Here is a 16,877-nt window from a genome sequence, read left to right as displayed (position 1 = left end):
ATACCAATCTGGGGACCAGGATATGTAGAGCAGAGAAAGAGCAGACCTTAAAAAAGGCATCAGAGCAGCAAAACTTGACTATTCAAATAAACTATTGGATCACTTCTCAGATAACAACTCTAAGAAGATATGGGAGTGCCTGAAACACACCACAAACTACAAAGGCAATGTGGCAAATACAGATAAAATAGACATCTCATTAGCAGAGGAACTTAACCACTTCTTAGCCTGCTTTGAGAGAACTGTAAACACCCCTACCATTCACACCACCCTGCCCATAGCCGCCTTTGAGCACAGCCCACACACATTTACTCCCCAAGAACACCAGGTTTACAATGTGTTCAAAGCAGTTAATCAGAGAAAAGCCGCTGGCCCTGACGGAATACCTGGGAGCGTCTTCAAAGTCTGCGCTGACCAGCTGGCTCCTGTGTTCACCAGACTATTCAGCCTCTCCCTGTTACATGCCACTGTCCCTCACTGCCTGAAATCAGCGACAATAGTACCAGTCCCCAAGTCCACCATCATCAGTGGCCTCAATGACTACAGACCCATCACACTGACACCAGTGGTTGCAAAGTGTTTTGAGAAGCTGGTCCTAAAGCACATAAAGGACTGCCGCCCACTCAGCTTTGGCCCTCGCAGGTCCACAGAGGATGCTGTTTCCACTGCCCTAAACTCTGCTTAGAATCTTGGGACTTCAGTAAGGAAGTCTCTTCATTGATTTCAGCTCGGCTTTCAATACCATCATCCCCAGACATCCTTATAGCCAAGCTGGTAAACTTAGACTCCTCCCCCCGCTACATGTGCATGGTTAAAAAACTTTATCACAATCTGTCATCAGATCGTCCTCCCTGTCACTCAGCACTGGCTCACCATAGGGATGTGTGCTGAGTCCTCTCCCATACACCATCTACACCAGTGACTGCACCCCCCGCAACCCCGCAACATCATGATCAAATTTGCAGATGACACCACCCTGATGAGAATCATCACCAACGTTGACAACACAGACAGAGGTCCAGGGTCTGACAGAATGGTGTGACCACAATAACCTTACCCTAAACACAGGAAAACCACCTGTCCCCTCTCCATAAAAGGTGACTACATGGAGAGGTTGTCCTCCTTCAAGTTCCTCGGTACCCACATTTCTGAGGACCTGTCCTGGACTACAAATACATCAGCCTGAATGAAGAAAGCTCAGCAGCTCCTCCATTTATTGAGGGTTCTGAGATGCAACAGGCTGCAGACTGACCTCCTAGTGTCCTTCTATCGTGCCACAATCGAGAGTGTGCTGGTGCACGCCATCCCTGTGTGGTACGTTGGTTGCACTCAATAAGGAGAGAGGGTCATCCAGACCCTCTCTCCTTATTGGTCATCAAAACGGCAGAGAAGGTGTCCACTCTCCATCCTGGACTCCATTACCAGCTCTAGATGTCTCTCCATTTAATGTAAAATGTCTTTTTTGTGCAATATTTTGGCAGATGTGCAGTTTCCATCCACCCTTTTTTATTATTTGTTATATTCTAGTGTACATAGTGTTCCTATATATATTTTTCTTCTTCTATATTGTCTTTTACTTTTAAACCCTGTGGTCTTGTTACGTAATTCCATTGTGCAAGCAACTGTACAATGACAATAAAAGGTCTAAGTCCAAGTTCAAGTCTAAGTCACTTAGTGTCTGTGCAACTGCATGACAAGTTACATAAGCTCATTGTCAGTTGACTAGGCAGGTCTGAAAAGCTCCAGCAAAATCGAAACTGTGAGAAAACAAGAAGAGGGGAGCCATGGAGATGCAAGAGATCCCCAAAGAGACAGAAAAAGGCAAAGAAGGGGATGAAGGACCGAGCGAACCGATGCTGGAGGTGAAAAAAGAAGGTAAAAAAAAAAAGAAGCTGTTTACATTGTACCAAAGTCTAAATGAAAATTATGTATACAAGTCATGCAAATGTTATGTAAAGTAAGTAAACTGTGCAAAAGATTCAAAACTTGTTTAATAAAAAGAAAATCCTAAAAGTTTTGAGATTTTTAAAAAAGTTTACTTTAGAAAATCCAGATTATTTGAAAGCCGACCACAGTTGGTTCATTTCTCTTGCTAAAATGTGTCCATCTGTATTTTTATCTTTAGAGGAAGCAGAACAAGACCACTACGCCAAACTGCAAATTTCATCTGAGGATGTCTATTCAGAAGCTTTCTCTGCGGCTGGTTCACGAAAACAAATACTGGGTACAGTTTTACACAAAATATTTGTGTCTTCAGCTGGTTGGTTGCCCAGTTTGGGCTCGTTCTTTCTTTTTTCAGTACGTGCTTAAGGTAAAACACAGGATTTAGTATCATTATTATACAGAATAATAATAAATGTGTTTTTTGTCTTTATAATCTACCATCTGGGAGATAAATTAAAGCAGTAAATATTTTGGTTTCTCACAAAAAACGATTCAGCCAAAGAGAAAAGAAAAAAAAAAGCAGAAGTGGGTTTTTTTTGGTAATCTTCAAACCGCATCACCAGTTACAGTAAAATGTGTATAATAGTAACCATTGCAGTGAAATTGCGCATGTTTAAATCTTTGTAGAATTTACTGTAGTCTGTATAATACTATTTTTTAATGTTTTTGTAGGATTATCAAATAAATATAGTACTGAATATTTGATATACGGTATTAAATGTTTCAGTTTGCAGTATTTAGGGCTGTGACCGTCTTTTTTATTTTTAGTGATTTATTGTTGATGTTTTCTTGTTTTACACTAAAACTTACAATGTAGAGGCAGATTTCTTGTCTTTATTAAGACAATGATCTTTGACGTGATACATTATTTGTTGCTTTTCAAAACAAATGAATTTATTGACCATTTTGTCCTAAGTAAATTGTTTCGGCATAAAAAGCTCCCTCAGTTTTTCCCATGCATTTATAATGCTAATGATATGCATCAAGAAAATGTGTTTTTACTAATGTCTGGAGATATTGCAATATATATAAAAAAGAATTTGTGTTAAAAAGTAGAAAAATGAAAATCACTGCGGAGTAACAATGTAAGTTTACCTGAAATATAAGGTACTCTGAAATATTGCTGTCTTATAATTAAAAGCAGTATTAATACAGCTGCCACTGCTAATAAAACTGTTACTTAACATAATCAATAATCTCACCATTAAAGAGTAATATACAGGAAAATAGAACTAGATATATTGGTGGCGCTTCATGATTTCGCAACTTATGGTGTTATTGTCATGCGCTTTCGGTTTAATTCGTCTAAATCACATGGAAATTGTGCAATTTTTAGTATCTAAAAATGCTTTTAAGCAGGCTCAGCAGAACATGGGATTCAGGATTTTCTGTTTTAATGGAGAGAAGAAGGGTGAAAAAAAATGTTTTTAGTGTGTACTTTGGGATACTTTAGAGAAAAACTTATTGTGCCCTCTTCTTGTTTAGTTTTTTAATTGTATAATCATTTATGTTATCATATAATCAATTAATTACCAAAATGTTTTCTTTATTAATGATTTGTTTAGCATTAATTTTCATGTCTCTTATAGAGTAAAATGTGATATAGAATATTTTACTAATAATTACCTTCTATCTACACGTTAGTATCAAAGGTACTGGCTGTATCGTAAAGGGTCGGAACCTCCCTTACTACATTATAAATATATATTATATTACTATATTATATTAAATAAAATAAAATAATAGTTTCTCTTTACTCTTCTCTTTGTAGGTATATACTGGAAACTGTCCAGAATACCTATAGTAATGAAATTTCACGTATGTCAACTGTAAATGCTAAGTATCACTAAAAGTAAGTATGTTTAGTTAATCAAATTACATCCTAAGTCCAGAAGAATTACTTACGTAATTGTGTAAAATTACTCTGTAAGATCTGGGCTTTGTTATGAAATGCTACTGCTATAATTTAGGTTGGTTAATTAAGCTTAGTTCTTGAGTTTTTCCTTCATCTGTTACATCATTTTAATCCAATTTGCGTGCAACCATTATGATAAGACCACATGTAGTTTGAGGTTGCTGTGCTGTTAATGTAACCCAGTGCGAATAAAAATTCGCCCACAGCCTGAAGGCAAAACGGTCTGACAGGAAGTCTGTCTGTTGTGTGTCTTTACAAAGAACAATTTTAACTAAACTTCCCTCTAACCACATTACTCACAACCTGTTGTAGTTTGGCCTTTGTGTTGAACTTCAATCGTTCTTTATTGTTGTAGTGAGTCAGTTTAGTCGTTAAGACAACAACAACAGCTGCATAAATAAATAAATAAGTACATAAGACGGCATGACAACATGGCACAGCAATGTGTCTAACTTTTTTATGATCACTAACCCGCAAAAAGGCAACAAAGCCAATTAAAGCTATCACAGCATGAGTCATGTTCTTTTTTGCAATTTGGTGAAATCAAATAATGGTTTTGTTTACAAGAATATGTTGTTAATTAGATTAATGGAAGATATTTTTATTACATTGCTGAGGTACAAACAAACAAGTCTTGCTCTCTTGTGCTTCATTAAGTCGTCACCCACGTCCTCTTTCTTTGCAAAACCTTGTACTATAACATGATATTTACAGACTAATGTTTTACATCTGCATCAGTGACGTGTGCATCCTCCGTATCTCCAAAGCATTAGACATAAATACTGATCTGAAATTAGTTATCTGCTGTTTTGAAGGAGAAAGTCTGCTGTGTCTGTGTTTTTCTCGGAACTTTGTCACACACACAGACTAATGTTTAAAATGAGAGAGACAGGAAGAGAGTTTAAAGTTTGGGTCATTCAAGGACAAGCCAGGCACTGTGCTCCATGAATAACTTAGGAATCTATGAAGGTCAAGTTGCTATGGTGATGAGACAAAGGGGGCGTCCTATAACTGCAGTGTTGCAGCCAGTCTTGAGTCAGCAGAGAAGACGGAGCACAACAGGGCAAACAAGCTTTCTCTCAAATACCAGGACGTTTTTCTCCATGTATATTAAATTCTGCCGCAGTTACGGTGAGGATAAGAAAGATGAGGCTGATGAAAACTTGCAACCCAAATTATCGGTTGAACTGGAGGGGAAGAAAGGTAGGAAGCTGCAGCTTTTGCAGGCTTCATGGCGGTCTTTGTTGTGCTCATTAACATTTATCTGATGTCGTCTTCCTCAGGCAAAGAACCGACTGGAGGAAATGTGCGTCTGTACCGTGGAGTGTGCTTATTCCTCACCTTAATGTGCATCGTCCTTCTGGTGGTTGTCATTATCCTCAGCCTGAAACGTGAGTAGCTGCAGCCATGGATCTGAATTCATGTCAGCGCTGTGATAACAAACCCTTCCTGGCACCACCATGTTTATAACACCAAAGCAGATTACGTAAGACTGAAGGTCCTGGCAGAGCAGGATCAAAATGGTGCACAGTTGTTTTCAGCTATGGATTTTTAAAATTCTATTTCTCATAACAGTGCATAACAAAGGAGTAAAACTATTGCTTATTGCTTTGCTGCAGCCTCAGGGCATTATTCCTTCTCTCAAATCTCCTCCCATTGTGCTCTGATTTCTAGTGCAAACTGGACCCACAGTCTGCCCGGTGGTAGAGGAAAGTGCAACAGCTAAAGAAGCAGTACCTGCGTTTGCTCCAGGATGCTCCTTCGAGAACTGCCAGGCCCAGTTCCCAGCTATTCACATTAAACGTGAGCAGGCACAAAAAGTGGGGGGATTCTTTCTCAATCACCTTGTTTTTAGCTATAGTTCTGCTTTCAGAATGATTCAAATTAGTTTTTAAACAAGTCTCGACTCAAGTTCGTGTTCTTCTTTGGCTTCTTTTTTTTTGTGTTTATAAAACAGGAAAAATTGAGACTCTTTTAGATTTCTGTGCAACTGAAAAAATACATGCATAAAGATGAAAATATGATGAAAATTAAATCACAAGCAAAACCCTTGAATATGCAAAGGAAAAAAAGAGTGTGGGAAGCTTCAGGTCTGATTAACAGCTTTTTACTTTTTCATTAACCTGTTTTTTAAATAAGCTTTTCCTGTTCTCTCTGCTTCCAGATCATGGCTGCCGGCTGTGTGGTGATGGGTGGATGACCTTTGGCCGATCGTGCTTTTTCCTGTCGACTTTTAGACTGAAGTGGCACCAGAGCGAGCAGAACTGCACCTCCAGAGGGGGATCTCTGGCTGTTATTACAAGCAAAGAAGTTCAGGTGAATCTGATAACTTTTATGCCGCTCTCTTCCTTCCTTGAGTTATTAACTATATGCTTATATATTACAAGCAAGCAGTTTATGAAGTGGTAATAATTGCTAATAGTTACGCATCAATGGTGTTTTTTCTTTTAGGACTTTCTGACACAGAAAGGGAATCTCCAATACTGGATCGGCACCATTAAAAAAGGCACTGAATGGACCTGGGTTGACAGCACAAAGCTGCAAGAGAGGTCTTTATTCTATAAATGATTCTATAAATAGTTATTAAAACAGACAATTGACTAATAGGGTAGTTTAGACATAGTTGTTTGTGGTTTAGATCAGGGTTGCCACTATTGCACTGTGCATATTGGTGTTTGGTAATTTTTGGTCACAGATCCATCATAATAACAAATTATGTGTAAATATACATGTGTTAATAAGCTTATAAAATAAAACATTTATTGTACAGCTGTCAAATTGAATTACAAGTGTACCTAATAAAGTGGACACTTTGTTCAAACAAAGAAAAAAAATCCAGATATAGATTGCAGAATAATAGTTAATGACTCTTTCTTTTGTTTTGCAGCTATTGGGCAGAAGATCCAAGAACTGGGAATTGTGGGATCATAGACAGCACAGGCCCATCTGCCAGAAACTGGATTAGAGCTCCCTGCAACGTCGCCACTTACTTCATCTGTCAGCTGCAGCTCTTGTAAAAGAACCGCGAGCAAATCTGTTCCGCCAGCAAGCATCAAATTCAACAATAACATGCCAAGACATCTCTTTCCAGTATTCAGCAAAGAAATATAAACAAGCTTTTTAGATAACAGTTGCTAAGTCTGACACTTAGCAGTTTATTTACAGTAGATTTTCTTGCAGCTTAGTGTGGAATAATTTCTGCTCTAATATTTGATTGTAAAGCTTTGTAAGTGCCTTGCTCCTTTGTTTTGTATGATTTTATTATCTGCTGTCTGCTTTACAAATGAAGTGACAGTGAAACTGTTTTAAGAAAGTTTTATTCTCATATAAAATTACTCATTACCTACATGATAAGATGAATCTCTATGTTGTTGTTTTTTAGCATATATTCCTGCTAGACATCTTTCATATTTCTATAAAAATCACAGTCTGTTCTATGGTATAATACTGCGGAAATAATTGCACTGTTTACTATATTGAAAAGTCAAGATAGTGTGGTTCTTTCACCCCAAGGTCACTGAAATTCAGCAATTCTTTACATCTATTTAATATGGATATGACTCAAAGTTGATGATAGGAAGGAACTTCTGGGTTAGATGGCGTCTCTCTCTAAACATATTTAATGCTCTGTTCCTCCTCTGGCTCATCCTGTTCCATCTCCAAACCTAAAGCGCTGTGTCGAACCAGCTCCCACCATCCTCCTTTGTTTTTAAGTCTCAGCTTCAAGGTTCCCTTGAAGTCAGAATTTTCATCTCCCTCCGTTTCCTTTTCATCCTCTTTGGAGAAGACGTTTACGTAACGCCGCATCTTTTGCATCATGGAGTCATTTCTTTCCTCAACCCTGCAAAGAAGACGAATAAAGAAAGTCACGCATGTTTCAAAATTAATTATGTTACACTCTTCTTTTTAGTTTCCGTTTTTTTTTTGGGCCCCACCTACAAAACAAAAAGCTTATTCACGTACAGAAGGAAAACAGTTTTGCCCACTGACCCTAAATGAAAGCCTTTGATGGACTTCACCCATGAGTAATGCTGTGCCTGCAGTGAGAAGCACCATTCTTATCGTATTACTAATACTATATTTTTCCCCCTACTTATACATATATAACCTACTATTACACTTAAAAGGGTGTATTATGCACATTTTCCCTGTCTACACTAGCTTTCCATAACTTGCAGTTCAAAATGATCCTTATTAGTCTTATACTGGCTTGGAGCAACTCATATTTGTCCAATTCACTTTAAACTACCTGTCTTCTGATTGGTTGGCCCTCACAAACAGGAGCTTGTGCTCAAACAAGTGCTTGCATTCAAAGTTGTATGTCAAGAGTAGAAAGAACTTATAAAACTGAGATACAGCACTTCGAAGTTCAAGCTTTTGGCTTTTGTTTCATGTTTTCTTTCATATGAGCATTCACCAGTTGAGATAAAATAAGAAAAAACACAACCAAAGGAATATTTGATGTGTTGAGAAATAGACTGAATTGATTTGTACTGAAAGGCAGCTTTTGTTAGCCAGGCTGAATGTTTTTCCTCTTTAACCTTGATGAGACGGACGCAAAAATGAAAAGAATCGTCTAAGAAAAACATGCAGTGTAGCCTTAGGAGGTGTGAAAGTAATATAAGAACTACAATAAAAAAAAAAGAATTGAGCATTTTATAGCGTGACATGAGCTGTGGCTGTCGTTTCTGTACAAACTTCCTGTTTGACTTTATTTTTAAAGACAACATCCCTTTCTGCTGTGTTAGGTGATTTCTGTGGGTTTTCGTCTGTTCCTGACACAAGGTTGCATCTTACCTGAGATACCAGCACTCTTTCAGGCCATAGTTCAGCCCACAGACCCCAAGTCGAGGCCAGAGACAGCGAGGAAGCCTCCTCTCCAGCATGAGCGTCGTGGCCACCACCTGAATAACAACATTACAGCTGTAAACATGACACAGCAATGCTTAACGCACGCTGAAGAGGTGATTACACATGTGTGTGTAATAACCCTGTTACCTGAGTCCTCCAGAGCTCATCTCTCTCCTGGCCCACCCTCCATTGTGTGTCACTCATCATGGCGGTGAGCAGATTTAGCAGAAGGATGTGGGAAACCAGAGAGGAGGTGCAGTGCAACACATGGACAATCGCAGGTATAGGGATGGTGTGGTCCACAGGCAGATCGATGAGGCCAACGCTGAGCTCAAATTGGGAGAAGAGGCTGATGGGATATGAGCGATACGCAGGAAGGGAATCTACCTCCTGAGTCATGTAGACTATCCAGAGGGCTGAGAAGAAAAAAATGTTTGTAAGAGAGCAGGAAGGTCTCCTTTAAAGAATGTTTTGTAAAATTTGTGTTTATTTTTATTGCTAACAATATACTCACAGGTGGAAAAGGCAAAGAGCACAATGGAAATCAGCCACATAAACTTTGTCAGGTCTCCAAATATAATCTAGGGGGAAACGAGACACAAGCGAGCTCAGTCTGAAAATGTAAAACCTCAAAAACCAAAACAACAAATGAAAACATGTGTGAGCAGGTGTGTGAGCAGAGCAAAGTCATGTTTTTGTTACTCATGGAGCTCGTGTAGAAACCCATCCGCACCTTCTGTATCGTGATGACGTAAGGGCCAAGCATTTCAAAGCCACGGGCGAAGAACATGACATTACACCAGCCGAGGACCAAACACACCGCCATCACCTCGGCCTCCCTCTGCACCTCACAGGCTCTGAACACGCACAGCAGCACCACCAAGCAGGCATAGCTGATACTGGTCAAAAACAAGAGCGGCAGCAAGGTTAGGCAGTGTTCCCAAACATTATGCTTTGCTTGGGTTCTCAGAGGGTGTGTGTGCTTGCTTACAGGATAACATGGAAAGGGCCTCCCAGTGCCGTCTGGCCAAAGTAGCGCTTTGCTCCAACTCTCAGAATATCTGGGATCTGTTAGGAGCACAGGGGATGCATGAGGTCAGAACAGTTCACAGTAATGTACTGTTGAATATTTTTAAACAAAAAGCATATTTTAAATGTCCACCTCCAGCACAAGGATGACAAAAGCTCCAATGACGCTGATAATCTCTCCTGCGAGCCGCACATTATCCCCATGTGTTGTATAACTCTCCTGAGGTGGACAAAGAGGAAATGATGCTGTTATAAATATTAAAATCTCATTATTGTCTGACAGTGTAACTTATGTAGGTGTAAAGTTTGGCATTTACACATGCATTTAGTGGATCTTATGTATTTGAATTTTTACGTAAGTTATGGCTGAAGTAATTTGGGGCAAAAAACCTCTGGTGGTGCAGTAGTTCAGGAAGTACTAACTGCCAAAGTAGAAGTGACACGCTATGAAAGTGTTGCCTTCCTAAAATGTGTAGCAGGCCCCAGTGCAGGTGGGGACTGGGAAACTAGGGGGTAATAATGGATTCAATTAGAGGAATCTGAATTTTTAGTGGGGACTGACCTAAACATCTACACCCAAAACATCAACTCCATAAAACTCATGTAATAGAAGTACAAACTGAAAAAATTAAACAAAGAGAAAAGGGTAGAAAACGAAATCAAAGTACTCATTATGCAGATTCGATCGACTATTTGGATCATAATAATTAGTACTAACACGTGAGAGCTGGTTTAATGTTACTTCTAGGCAGTCAGTTTTATAAATGTTCATATTTTATTTCCAAAAGGTTAATCTGAAATATGACTCTTTAAAATAAATGTGCTGTAATAAAAATCTAATTATATTTTTGGGATAGTTCAAAAACAGTCAGAACATTGAACATAAAAATTTCACTTTAGGTGTCTCATTCAAACAGTATAGTGAGTAAAATGTTGAGATCTGTTTAAGGTTTTCTAATGTCTATGATAATTCATAGTTCTGGCCCACCTTGAGCGTCTTCTGAACCCAGACAGTTTTGTCTGCATCTGACGTTGTGTAGTTCTCTGGAGCGTTCTTTAGGGGGCGAAACATACAGCACATTGTGAAAGTCCCGATGTACAAGAGATACAGAAACAGCAGAAACCTGACAACAAAAAGGGAGGAAGAAACCCAGTGTGTTAAACAGCAATAGACATGTGTACAATTCAAGTATTTTAGTTCAGATTTAACAAAACTAACAAAATCTTACCTGAAGTAATGTTTCCCATACAGGTTCCACTTCAGACTAACCAGCTGCCTCACAGGAGTGACCTCCAGGATCTTCCTTGCCTGGAGAGCAAAAATAGAAGAGATATAAAAAATCTCAGAGTCAGAACTAACTTCCTGATAACAATTAGCATTTTCTCCTGAATGCTACCTACATATTCTTCTGTACCTCTTTCTGCTGGCTGGCCACAATGACCTCCAGCACTGACATGCTATCGGCCCACGAGTCGATCTCGGACAGGTCATACAGGTGAGAGGTCAAAGGGCCCAGACTCCACTGGACTACACGCCTTTTGTTAACTAGGTGCTGGAATATCTTTAAGAGACAGGGGGTTAGGATGAGATTAGGAACAATCTGTTCCACCTTTCATGTTTGGGTCACCATGTGAATCTTCCAAGGTTCTACTCACCACTGTGTTTCCCTCTTTTGCAGCCAGCTTAAAAGGTGTAAGGCCTCGGGAGTTGGGAACCATATCAAGGGGCACTTGCTGGTCCAGCTCTGCATCGCGTGCCATAATCAAGTCAATGACCTGGCAGGCAATGTTCTTGTTGGGCTGCAAGACCAAAATGTGAAGCACTGTGTTGCCTGTGTGGAGAGTGTGTACGCAGGAGGCACAAGAAAACAGGAGAAAGCTATTAATTGTTAATAAGACGCTCATATTCAGATATGCACAGCTGGGTTAACCTGAATGTGGCATGTTGTATAGAGCACTTTGAGTAATCCGGGAGACTAGAAAAGCGCCATATAAGAATCAGTCCATTCACTGTCTGAACAGAGTTTTCTCATGTTATTTACTATTATGTTCCGGCACATGTTGTTATTACATGCCTTGATAAAGGTACACATTAGGCTGACATCTGGGGCCAGAGCTAAAACTGTTCTGGGGCAGCACAGGGCCAGCACTGTGTCTACAACTGGCCCGTGGTTGCACACAACTTACACATGGCTCACATACCGCAAAGAACGACGGCCCTTCGGTGGCCCAGATCAGGCTTGCTAGACGCAGTCCACACATGGACCAGCACAGGACCACCAGTGTGTCTGCAACTGGCCTTGTGCTGGCCCATGTGTGGGCCACATCTGGCAAACCTGATCTGGGCCACCAAAGGGCCGTCGTTCTTTGCGGTATGTGGGCCATGTGTAAGCACATTGTGTGGGCCAGATCCGGGTCATACCAATTTTGCTATGTGGGTAAAGACTGGCTGCTGAGCAATTCCCTTATCCTTAATGACAAGAAAACAGAAATTGTAATCTTTGACAGTCACACCCCTAGAGCCCATCTAACTGGTGTCCTCAGGCCCTTCGCTGATTATCTTTCCGATTCTGCAAGTAATTTGGGTGTTTACCAGGACGGCTCCTTTAAACTTGACAAGCATGTGTCCTCTGTTATTAAATCTTGTTTCTATCAACTTCGTTTAATTTCTAAGGCCAAGCCATATTTACCATGTGAGGATCTAGAAAAGCTTATCCATGCCTTTGTCACATCCAGGTTAGACTCCCTATACACTGGGATTCATTCTGCCCTTCTTCATAGATTGCAAGTCGTCCATAACGCCACGGCTCGCCTTCTAACTGGTACTCGTAGGCTTGAGTCTATCACCCCAATTCTCACTGGCCTCCACTGGCTTCCAATTAAACATCACATTGATTTCAAAGTCCTACTGCTTACTTGTAAAATCATAAATAATATTGCACCTAGCTACCTTATTGATCTCCTTAACGTGAATACTCCCAGGAGAACACTGAGATCGTCTTACTTTTGGTGCAACCTAGGTCACGGCTGCAAACCAGAGGTGACCGCACCTAACTTCTGGAATAACCTCCCTCATACTATTCACACGTCTCACTCGATCCAGACCTTCAAGTCTAGATTGAAAACAAACCTTTTTAGCTTAGCCTTCCCGGCCTCCTAGAGCATGCCTTTTAATTGTACTTTCTTGCCCTCCCCTTTCCTCTCTTTTACTCTTTTACTTACATTGTTTTATTGTTTTTATCGTTAAGTCTTGCTTCCTTATCTGCGTACTTGTGTACTTGTATGCTTGTTTAAACAATGCCGCCCACCTGCTAGCTTATCCGCCTTTGTACTTTACTACTGTTTTATTGGATTATGTGAAGCACTTTGGCAACCTCTGGTTTTAAATGTGCTATACAAATAACGTTTTATTGTATTGTATTGTATTGTATAATACCTCAGTAGTGTCTTTGATATGAACAGTCTCCTCAATATAATTTAGCTTTGACAAAAAAGAAGCCTGAAACTTTTACCTTTTCAGGCTGATGTCAATTTTTCTTTTTGCATTTTCAGCTGTTGGTTAGATAAGAAAATTGCTAGTTTGAGCCTGACAGTAATTCTTGAGGTTCTTTGAGTTTAAATTACAAGACCAGTGCCAGAAAGCTGCAATTAGTGGCAAACCCATCAGGGTTGATTTTGTCCTTTAGTGGTGAGAATTTTAGACAATGCTGTGATAAATCAAATTAAAAATAAGACCCTAATAACACATGGGATGCAGAATATTTTGTGGCTTAAGCAGTCACACAGTCAAATTTCCTAGCAGTGTAAAATAATACTTGATCTTCTCTCACTCAAGGGCTCATACCTTTGTAATCCTGGATCCTGGTGCTGGCGCCTGCATCGATTACCATGGAGATGATATCCATATTCCCAGCACAAGCAGCAAAAGACAGGATGTGCTCGCCTGATGAAAAGCCACGCGTTTTGTTATTTTGCACAAAATCTCTCTCTGCCTTGTTTTTTATCACATATGTTGGGACCAGTTTGGGGTTTTATTGTCCTGCCACTGGCCTTGTAATTAATGGTTGAAACATTTCTTTACGTAAGTTCACTCATGCTGGCTTACCACAGTACATAAGTCCTCCTATCCTCTTCCTGAAATACAGACCAGTGACTCTAGGTGTGGACACGTCACCACCGCGACTAATCAGATGACGAACCAGGTCGATGTTCTGATTCACCACAGCAATGTGGAGAGGAGTAATCCCTGAGGCGGAGCACAGAGAGAAAGTGTACATCAGTTCACTGCCAACACACTGGTTTTCGTTTCACCAGCTTTGGTAAAACCTACACTTAATGCTTTTGCTTTATCCACCACTGTAACCCTGACAGGGTTTGCTCTCCAAAAGCAGCAGATGAGGCCTCATAATTGGAATTTGTTGCCCTTTATTGATTTATTGTTAGATGAATAAAATAATGAAGTTAAAAAAAACAACCCTCAGTGATATGATTTGACTAATTAAAATATTTTTTAAAATATTAGGGAGCTTAGAAAGAAAGTGACTAAGACTTCTTTAAGTTTCTTTAAGTTTCTTCAGTTCGCTTACTTTCTAAGGTCCTTAGATTTTTTAAAAACCTGCTTAAATTGTTGTGTTAGGCTTTTACATGCCCTTGTATCCACTGTATCAAAAATCTCACAGATTTTGCTAATAAGCTGAATTATTTGAATTGCAGACCAAAAAGCTGCCAACTTGACATCTATATAGTTACACACAGAACTCAGTCTGCATGATGTGCATTGGTGTTTTGCAGTTATGAATTTCTGCATGTCAACCTTGGAAAAGTTCAGAGGTCATGGGCTCGTTAATGAGGTCAGGAGCTCCATCCATCAGAGCCACAGCAGCATCCAGGTTATCGTTCATAACAGCAACGTGAAGGGCCGTCTCTCCCAGGGAGCCTGAACAAGAAGATACACATTCTAAAATCACGGAAAACACACCAAAAAGGCAGCAATGTAAGGTTTAAACTCCTTGTTCAGTCGTACCTCTCTCAAAGATATTCGTGGATGCACAACCTAGCAGTTTCTTGATGCAACCAGCACTGTTGTTTTTAGCCGCATAGAAGAGAGGAATGTCATTCACACTGAGGGACAGAAGGACAGAAACAAGAAATCAGATTTATGGTAAAACTTTAAACAAAACTGAATGTACTGGAAAGTGGCGTCAGCAGGAGTTTACCCTTTTGTGTAGAGCAGAAATGTCTCATCCAGCATTTCATTCCATCCTTTTTTGTTCTGAAGGCGAAACTTCAGCTGGCTCCACCAATGGTTGAGCTCGCTCGGAGCAGATCTGGCTAAAGACGGTGACATTGGCACCTGAGGTTTGACTAGAATTGTGAAACGAAAAGTTAGGAATGTTTTTTAAGAAATTCAAGAAAGACAAAAGTAGAGTGGTTGAAAAATAAATGCTATGGAGTCTAAATCCACAGGTGGAAAAAAAAATTGTTGATTTTGGTAGTTTTTTCTATTAATAAATTAAAGTAAATCTTTTCAGTCTTACCTCACCCTTAAGCAATGAAACTGCTGCTCCTCAATCTCTGGTGACACTGAGAGAAACACTCAAAAGTGGACACACCACCTTTAAAAATGTCCCCGAGGAGAGATGAAATCCCTGTGGCATCACCAATATATATATATGTCCCAGCCAAGAGGGAGGAGATATGAGAGCAAATGGGTGGAGAAGGAGGATGCGTGGAAAGCTGACAGGTAAGAATAAGACAGTGATGCAGTAATGAGCAAGGAGACTTTCACTGGTCAGAAGTGCCACAGAGAAAGCTGTGCTTCAACTCCCTGTTGACAAGGAATTCCTTTGTCATGCTGATCTAAAATTATTGGCTTGATCTCCTTAAAAGCAAAGTGACAATGGTCCAGTCCCCAGTTCGCGGATATCTATGCAATCACCAGGCCTCTCAGCATTCCTCTGACTACCACCGAAACCTGCATGGCCACTATGAAAATTCAGCAAGATCATGACAGTCAACACACCACTTGTAGTGAACTGTTAAGAAAACCTGTTTGGAAATTGCAAGCATGCTGTTCTATACCTCGCTTTATGGCATTGCGTTTTAGTTCGGATCTTTTTTTTAATGAATGAGCAAAATCCTCAGAGTGAAACTGGAATTATTTGGAAAATATGGAGATTATAAAGGATTTTCCACCATGCTGCTTCTTGGACACACAAACACTAAACATCTAGCTTCATTCACAGTGATATAACATGTTGAGCACCATTCATGTGTCAACAGGAATGATCCCAGATGCAGTAATTACTGCACTACAAAGACTATAATGATCATCTAGAGGCTGGCAGCAGCATCATGTTCAATGAGAGAATGTCACTTTTCTCTGAATGTGGAAAACAAAGCTAATGGCGCGTGTTGTTTTGTGAAACTGCAATTAGTTTCAGAGTTGACACATTCAGCTGATAAAAAGCCACAAATTTCATTTACACAGATCTGATTTATTTACAAACTATTGAATCAGCGAACATTTAAATTTCTGGTCACCTCGGCTGTAGTGGACACATATTTTTCTGCACCATTTTTAGGTCATGACTAAAAAGCTGGTTAACCACTGGATAAACAGGGTTTAGGAAGACTATAGGAGGCCCTGATAATGGCTGCCGATGTGGCCATCATTTAGTATTGTGGAGATAATAGCTGTTTACCAGACAGAGAGCACCATCTTTAAGCAGTGTCATAAAGACCAGTAGTTTCAAAACTGCTAAGGTCTTTATAAGAAAACAATAACACTGTAAAAAAAACATGATTTTGTGGCTTTGGTGTTCACTGTTTCTGGACATGTGTAACAACACTGAGTTAATTTGAGGTGAGACACCACAGAAAACAATTATTACAGAAATCTTATGACAGCTGACTCCTGAGTCCAGAGTGACTTAATAGTACTTGATGACCGTTATTTAAGAGCCAAACCAAAACGAAAGTTAAACTAACTAAAATCCCACAAACTGTTTAGTGATAGAAATGCAATTAAAATGAAAGAAATCTTCAGGAAATATCTTTTGTAGTTTTTGTGAACTTGGTCAAATCTGTCAGGACAACAAGGATCAAGAGGAAGAAATTAACTGAGACTGATTCCTTA

The 16,877-nt window shown here is 39.7% G+C and overlaps 2 protein-coding genes across 4 annotated transcripts; one reads left to right on the top strand and one right to left on the bottom strand.

Moving 5' to 3' along the window:
* Positions 1-1,680: 1,680 nt before the first annotated feature.
* On the top strand, positions 1,681-7,213 carry si:dkey-26c10.5 (uncharacterized protein LOC563797 homolog). 2 transcript variants are annotated; one of them, XM_005925281.3, is made up of 7 exons: positions 1,681-1,875; positions 2,126-2,224; positions 5,143-5,250; positions 5,534-5,662; positions 6,024-6,175; positions 6,311-6,408; positions 6,747-7,213. In XM_005925281.3, the coding sequence occupies exons 1-7, from the start codon at positions 1,785-1,787 to the stop codon at positions 6,874-6,876; spliced, it is 807 nt and encodes a 268-aa protein (XP_005925343.1). In that variant the 5' UTR covers positions 1,681-1,784; the 3' UTR covers positions 6,877-7,213. The 2 variants fall into 2 exon arrangements, with proteins under 2 accessions (XP_005925343.1, XP_005925342.2); XM_005925280.3 differs by lacking the exons at positions 1,681-1,875; positions 2,126-2,224 and adding an exon at positions 4,850-5,062.
* Positions 7,214-7,320: 107 nt separating this feature from the next.
* Positions 7,321-15,395, bottom strand: trpv6 (transient receptor potential cation channel, subfamily V, member 6). 2 transcript variants are annotated; one of them, XM_005925279.3, is made up of 17 exons: positions 15,277-15,395; positions 14,956-15,103; positions 14,763-14,860; positions 14,553-14,675; positions 13,845-13,985; positions 13,584-13,682; positions 11,396-11,571; positions 11,155-11,301; positions 10,969-11,048; positions 10,728-10,863; positions 9,873-9,959; positions 9,702-9,778; positions 9,444-9,609; positions 9,225-9,291; positions 8,858-9,126; positions 8,657-8,763; positions 7,321-7,700 (listed from the first exon to the last, which is right to left on the bottom strand). In XM_005925279.3, exons 2-17 carry the CDS (start codon positions 15,084-15,086, stop codon positions 7,469-7,471), a joined length of 2,136 nt encoding a protein of 711 aa, XP_005925341.1. In that variant the 5' UTR covers positions 15,087-15,103; positions 15,277-15,395; the 3' UTR covers positions 7,321-7,468. The 2 variants fall into 2 exon arrangements, with proteins under 2 accessions (XP_005925341.1, XP_042078076.1); XM_042222142.1 differs by having other exon boundaries at positions 15,282-15,385.
* Positions 15,396-16,877: the final 1,482 nt, after the last annotated feature.

This window comes from Haplochromis burtoni, unplaced genomic scaffold, assembly GCF_018398535.1.
Source record: "Haplochromis burtoni strain Fernald_Lab_line unplaced genomic scaffold, NCSU_Asbu1 Contig_80, whole genome shotgun sequence".
Taxonomy (NCBI): domain Eukaryota; kingdom Metazoa; phylum Chordata; class Actinopteri; order Cichliformes; family Cichlidae; genus Haplochromis; species Haplochromis burtoni.
This window is presented reverse-complemented; position numbering and strand designations above follow the sequence as displayed.

Excerpts from the sequence above, each read along its gene's own strand:
- si:dkey-26c10.5 (XM_005925281.3), top strand. The coding sequence starts at position 1,785 with ATGGAGATGCAAGAGATCCCCAAAGAGACAGAAAAAGGCAAAGAAGGG. Across the intron at positions 1,876-2,125 it reads GCTGGAGGTGAAAAAAGAAG|AGGAAGCAGAACAAGACCAC; the intron begins GTAAAAAAAAAA and ends TTTTATCTTTAG. Across the intron at positions 5,251-5,533 it reads CATTATCCTCAGCCTGAAAC|TGCAAACTGGACCCACAGTC; the intron begins GTGAGTAGCTGC and ends TCTGATTTCTAG.
- trpv6 (XM_005925279.3), bottom strand. The coding sequence starts at position 15,086 with ATGTCACCGTCTTTAGCCAGATCTGCTCCGAGCGAGCTCAACCATTGG. Across the intron at positions 13,986-14,552 it reads GACCTCTGAACTTTTCCAAG|GGATTACTCCTCTCCACATT; the intron begins GTTGACATGCAG and ends GCTCCGCCTCAG. Across the intron at positions 8,764-8,857 it reads ATGAGCTCTGGAGGACTCAG|GTGGTGGCCACGACGCTCAT; the intron begins GTAACAGGGTTA and ends GTTGTTATTCAG.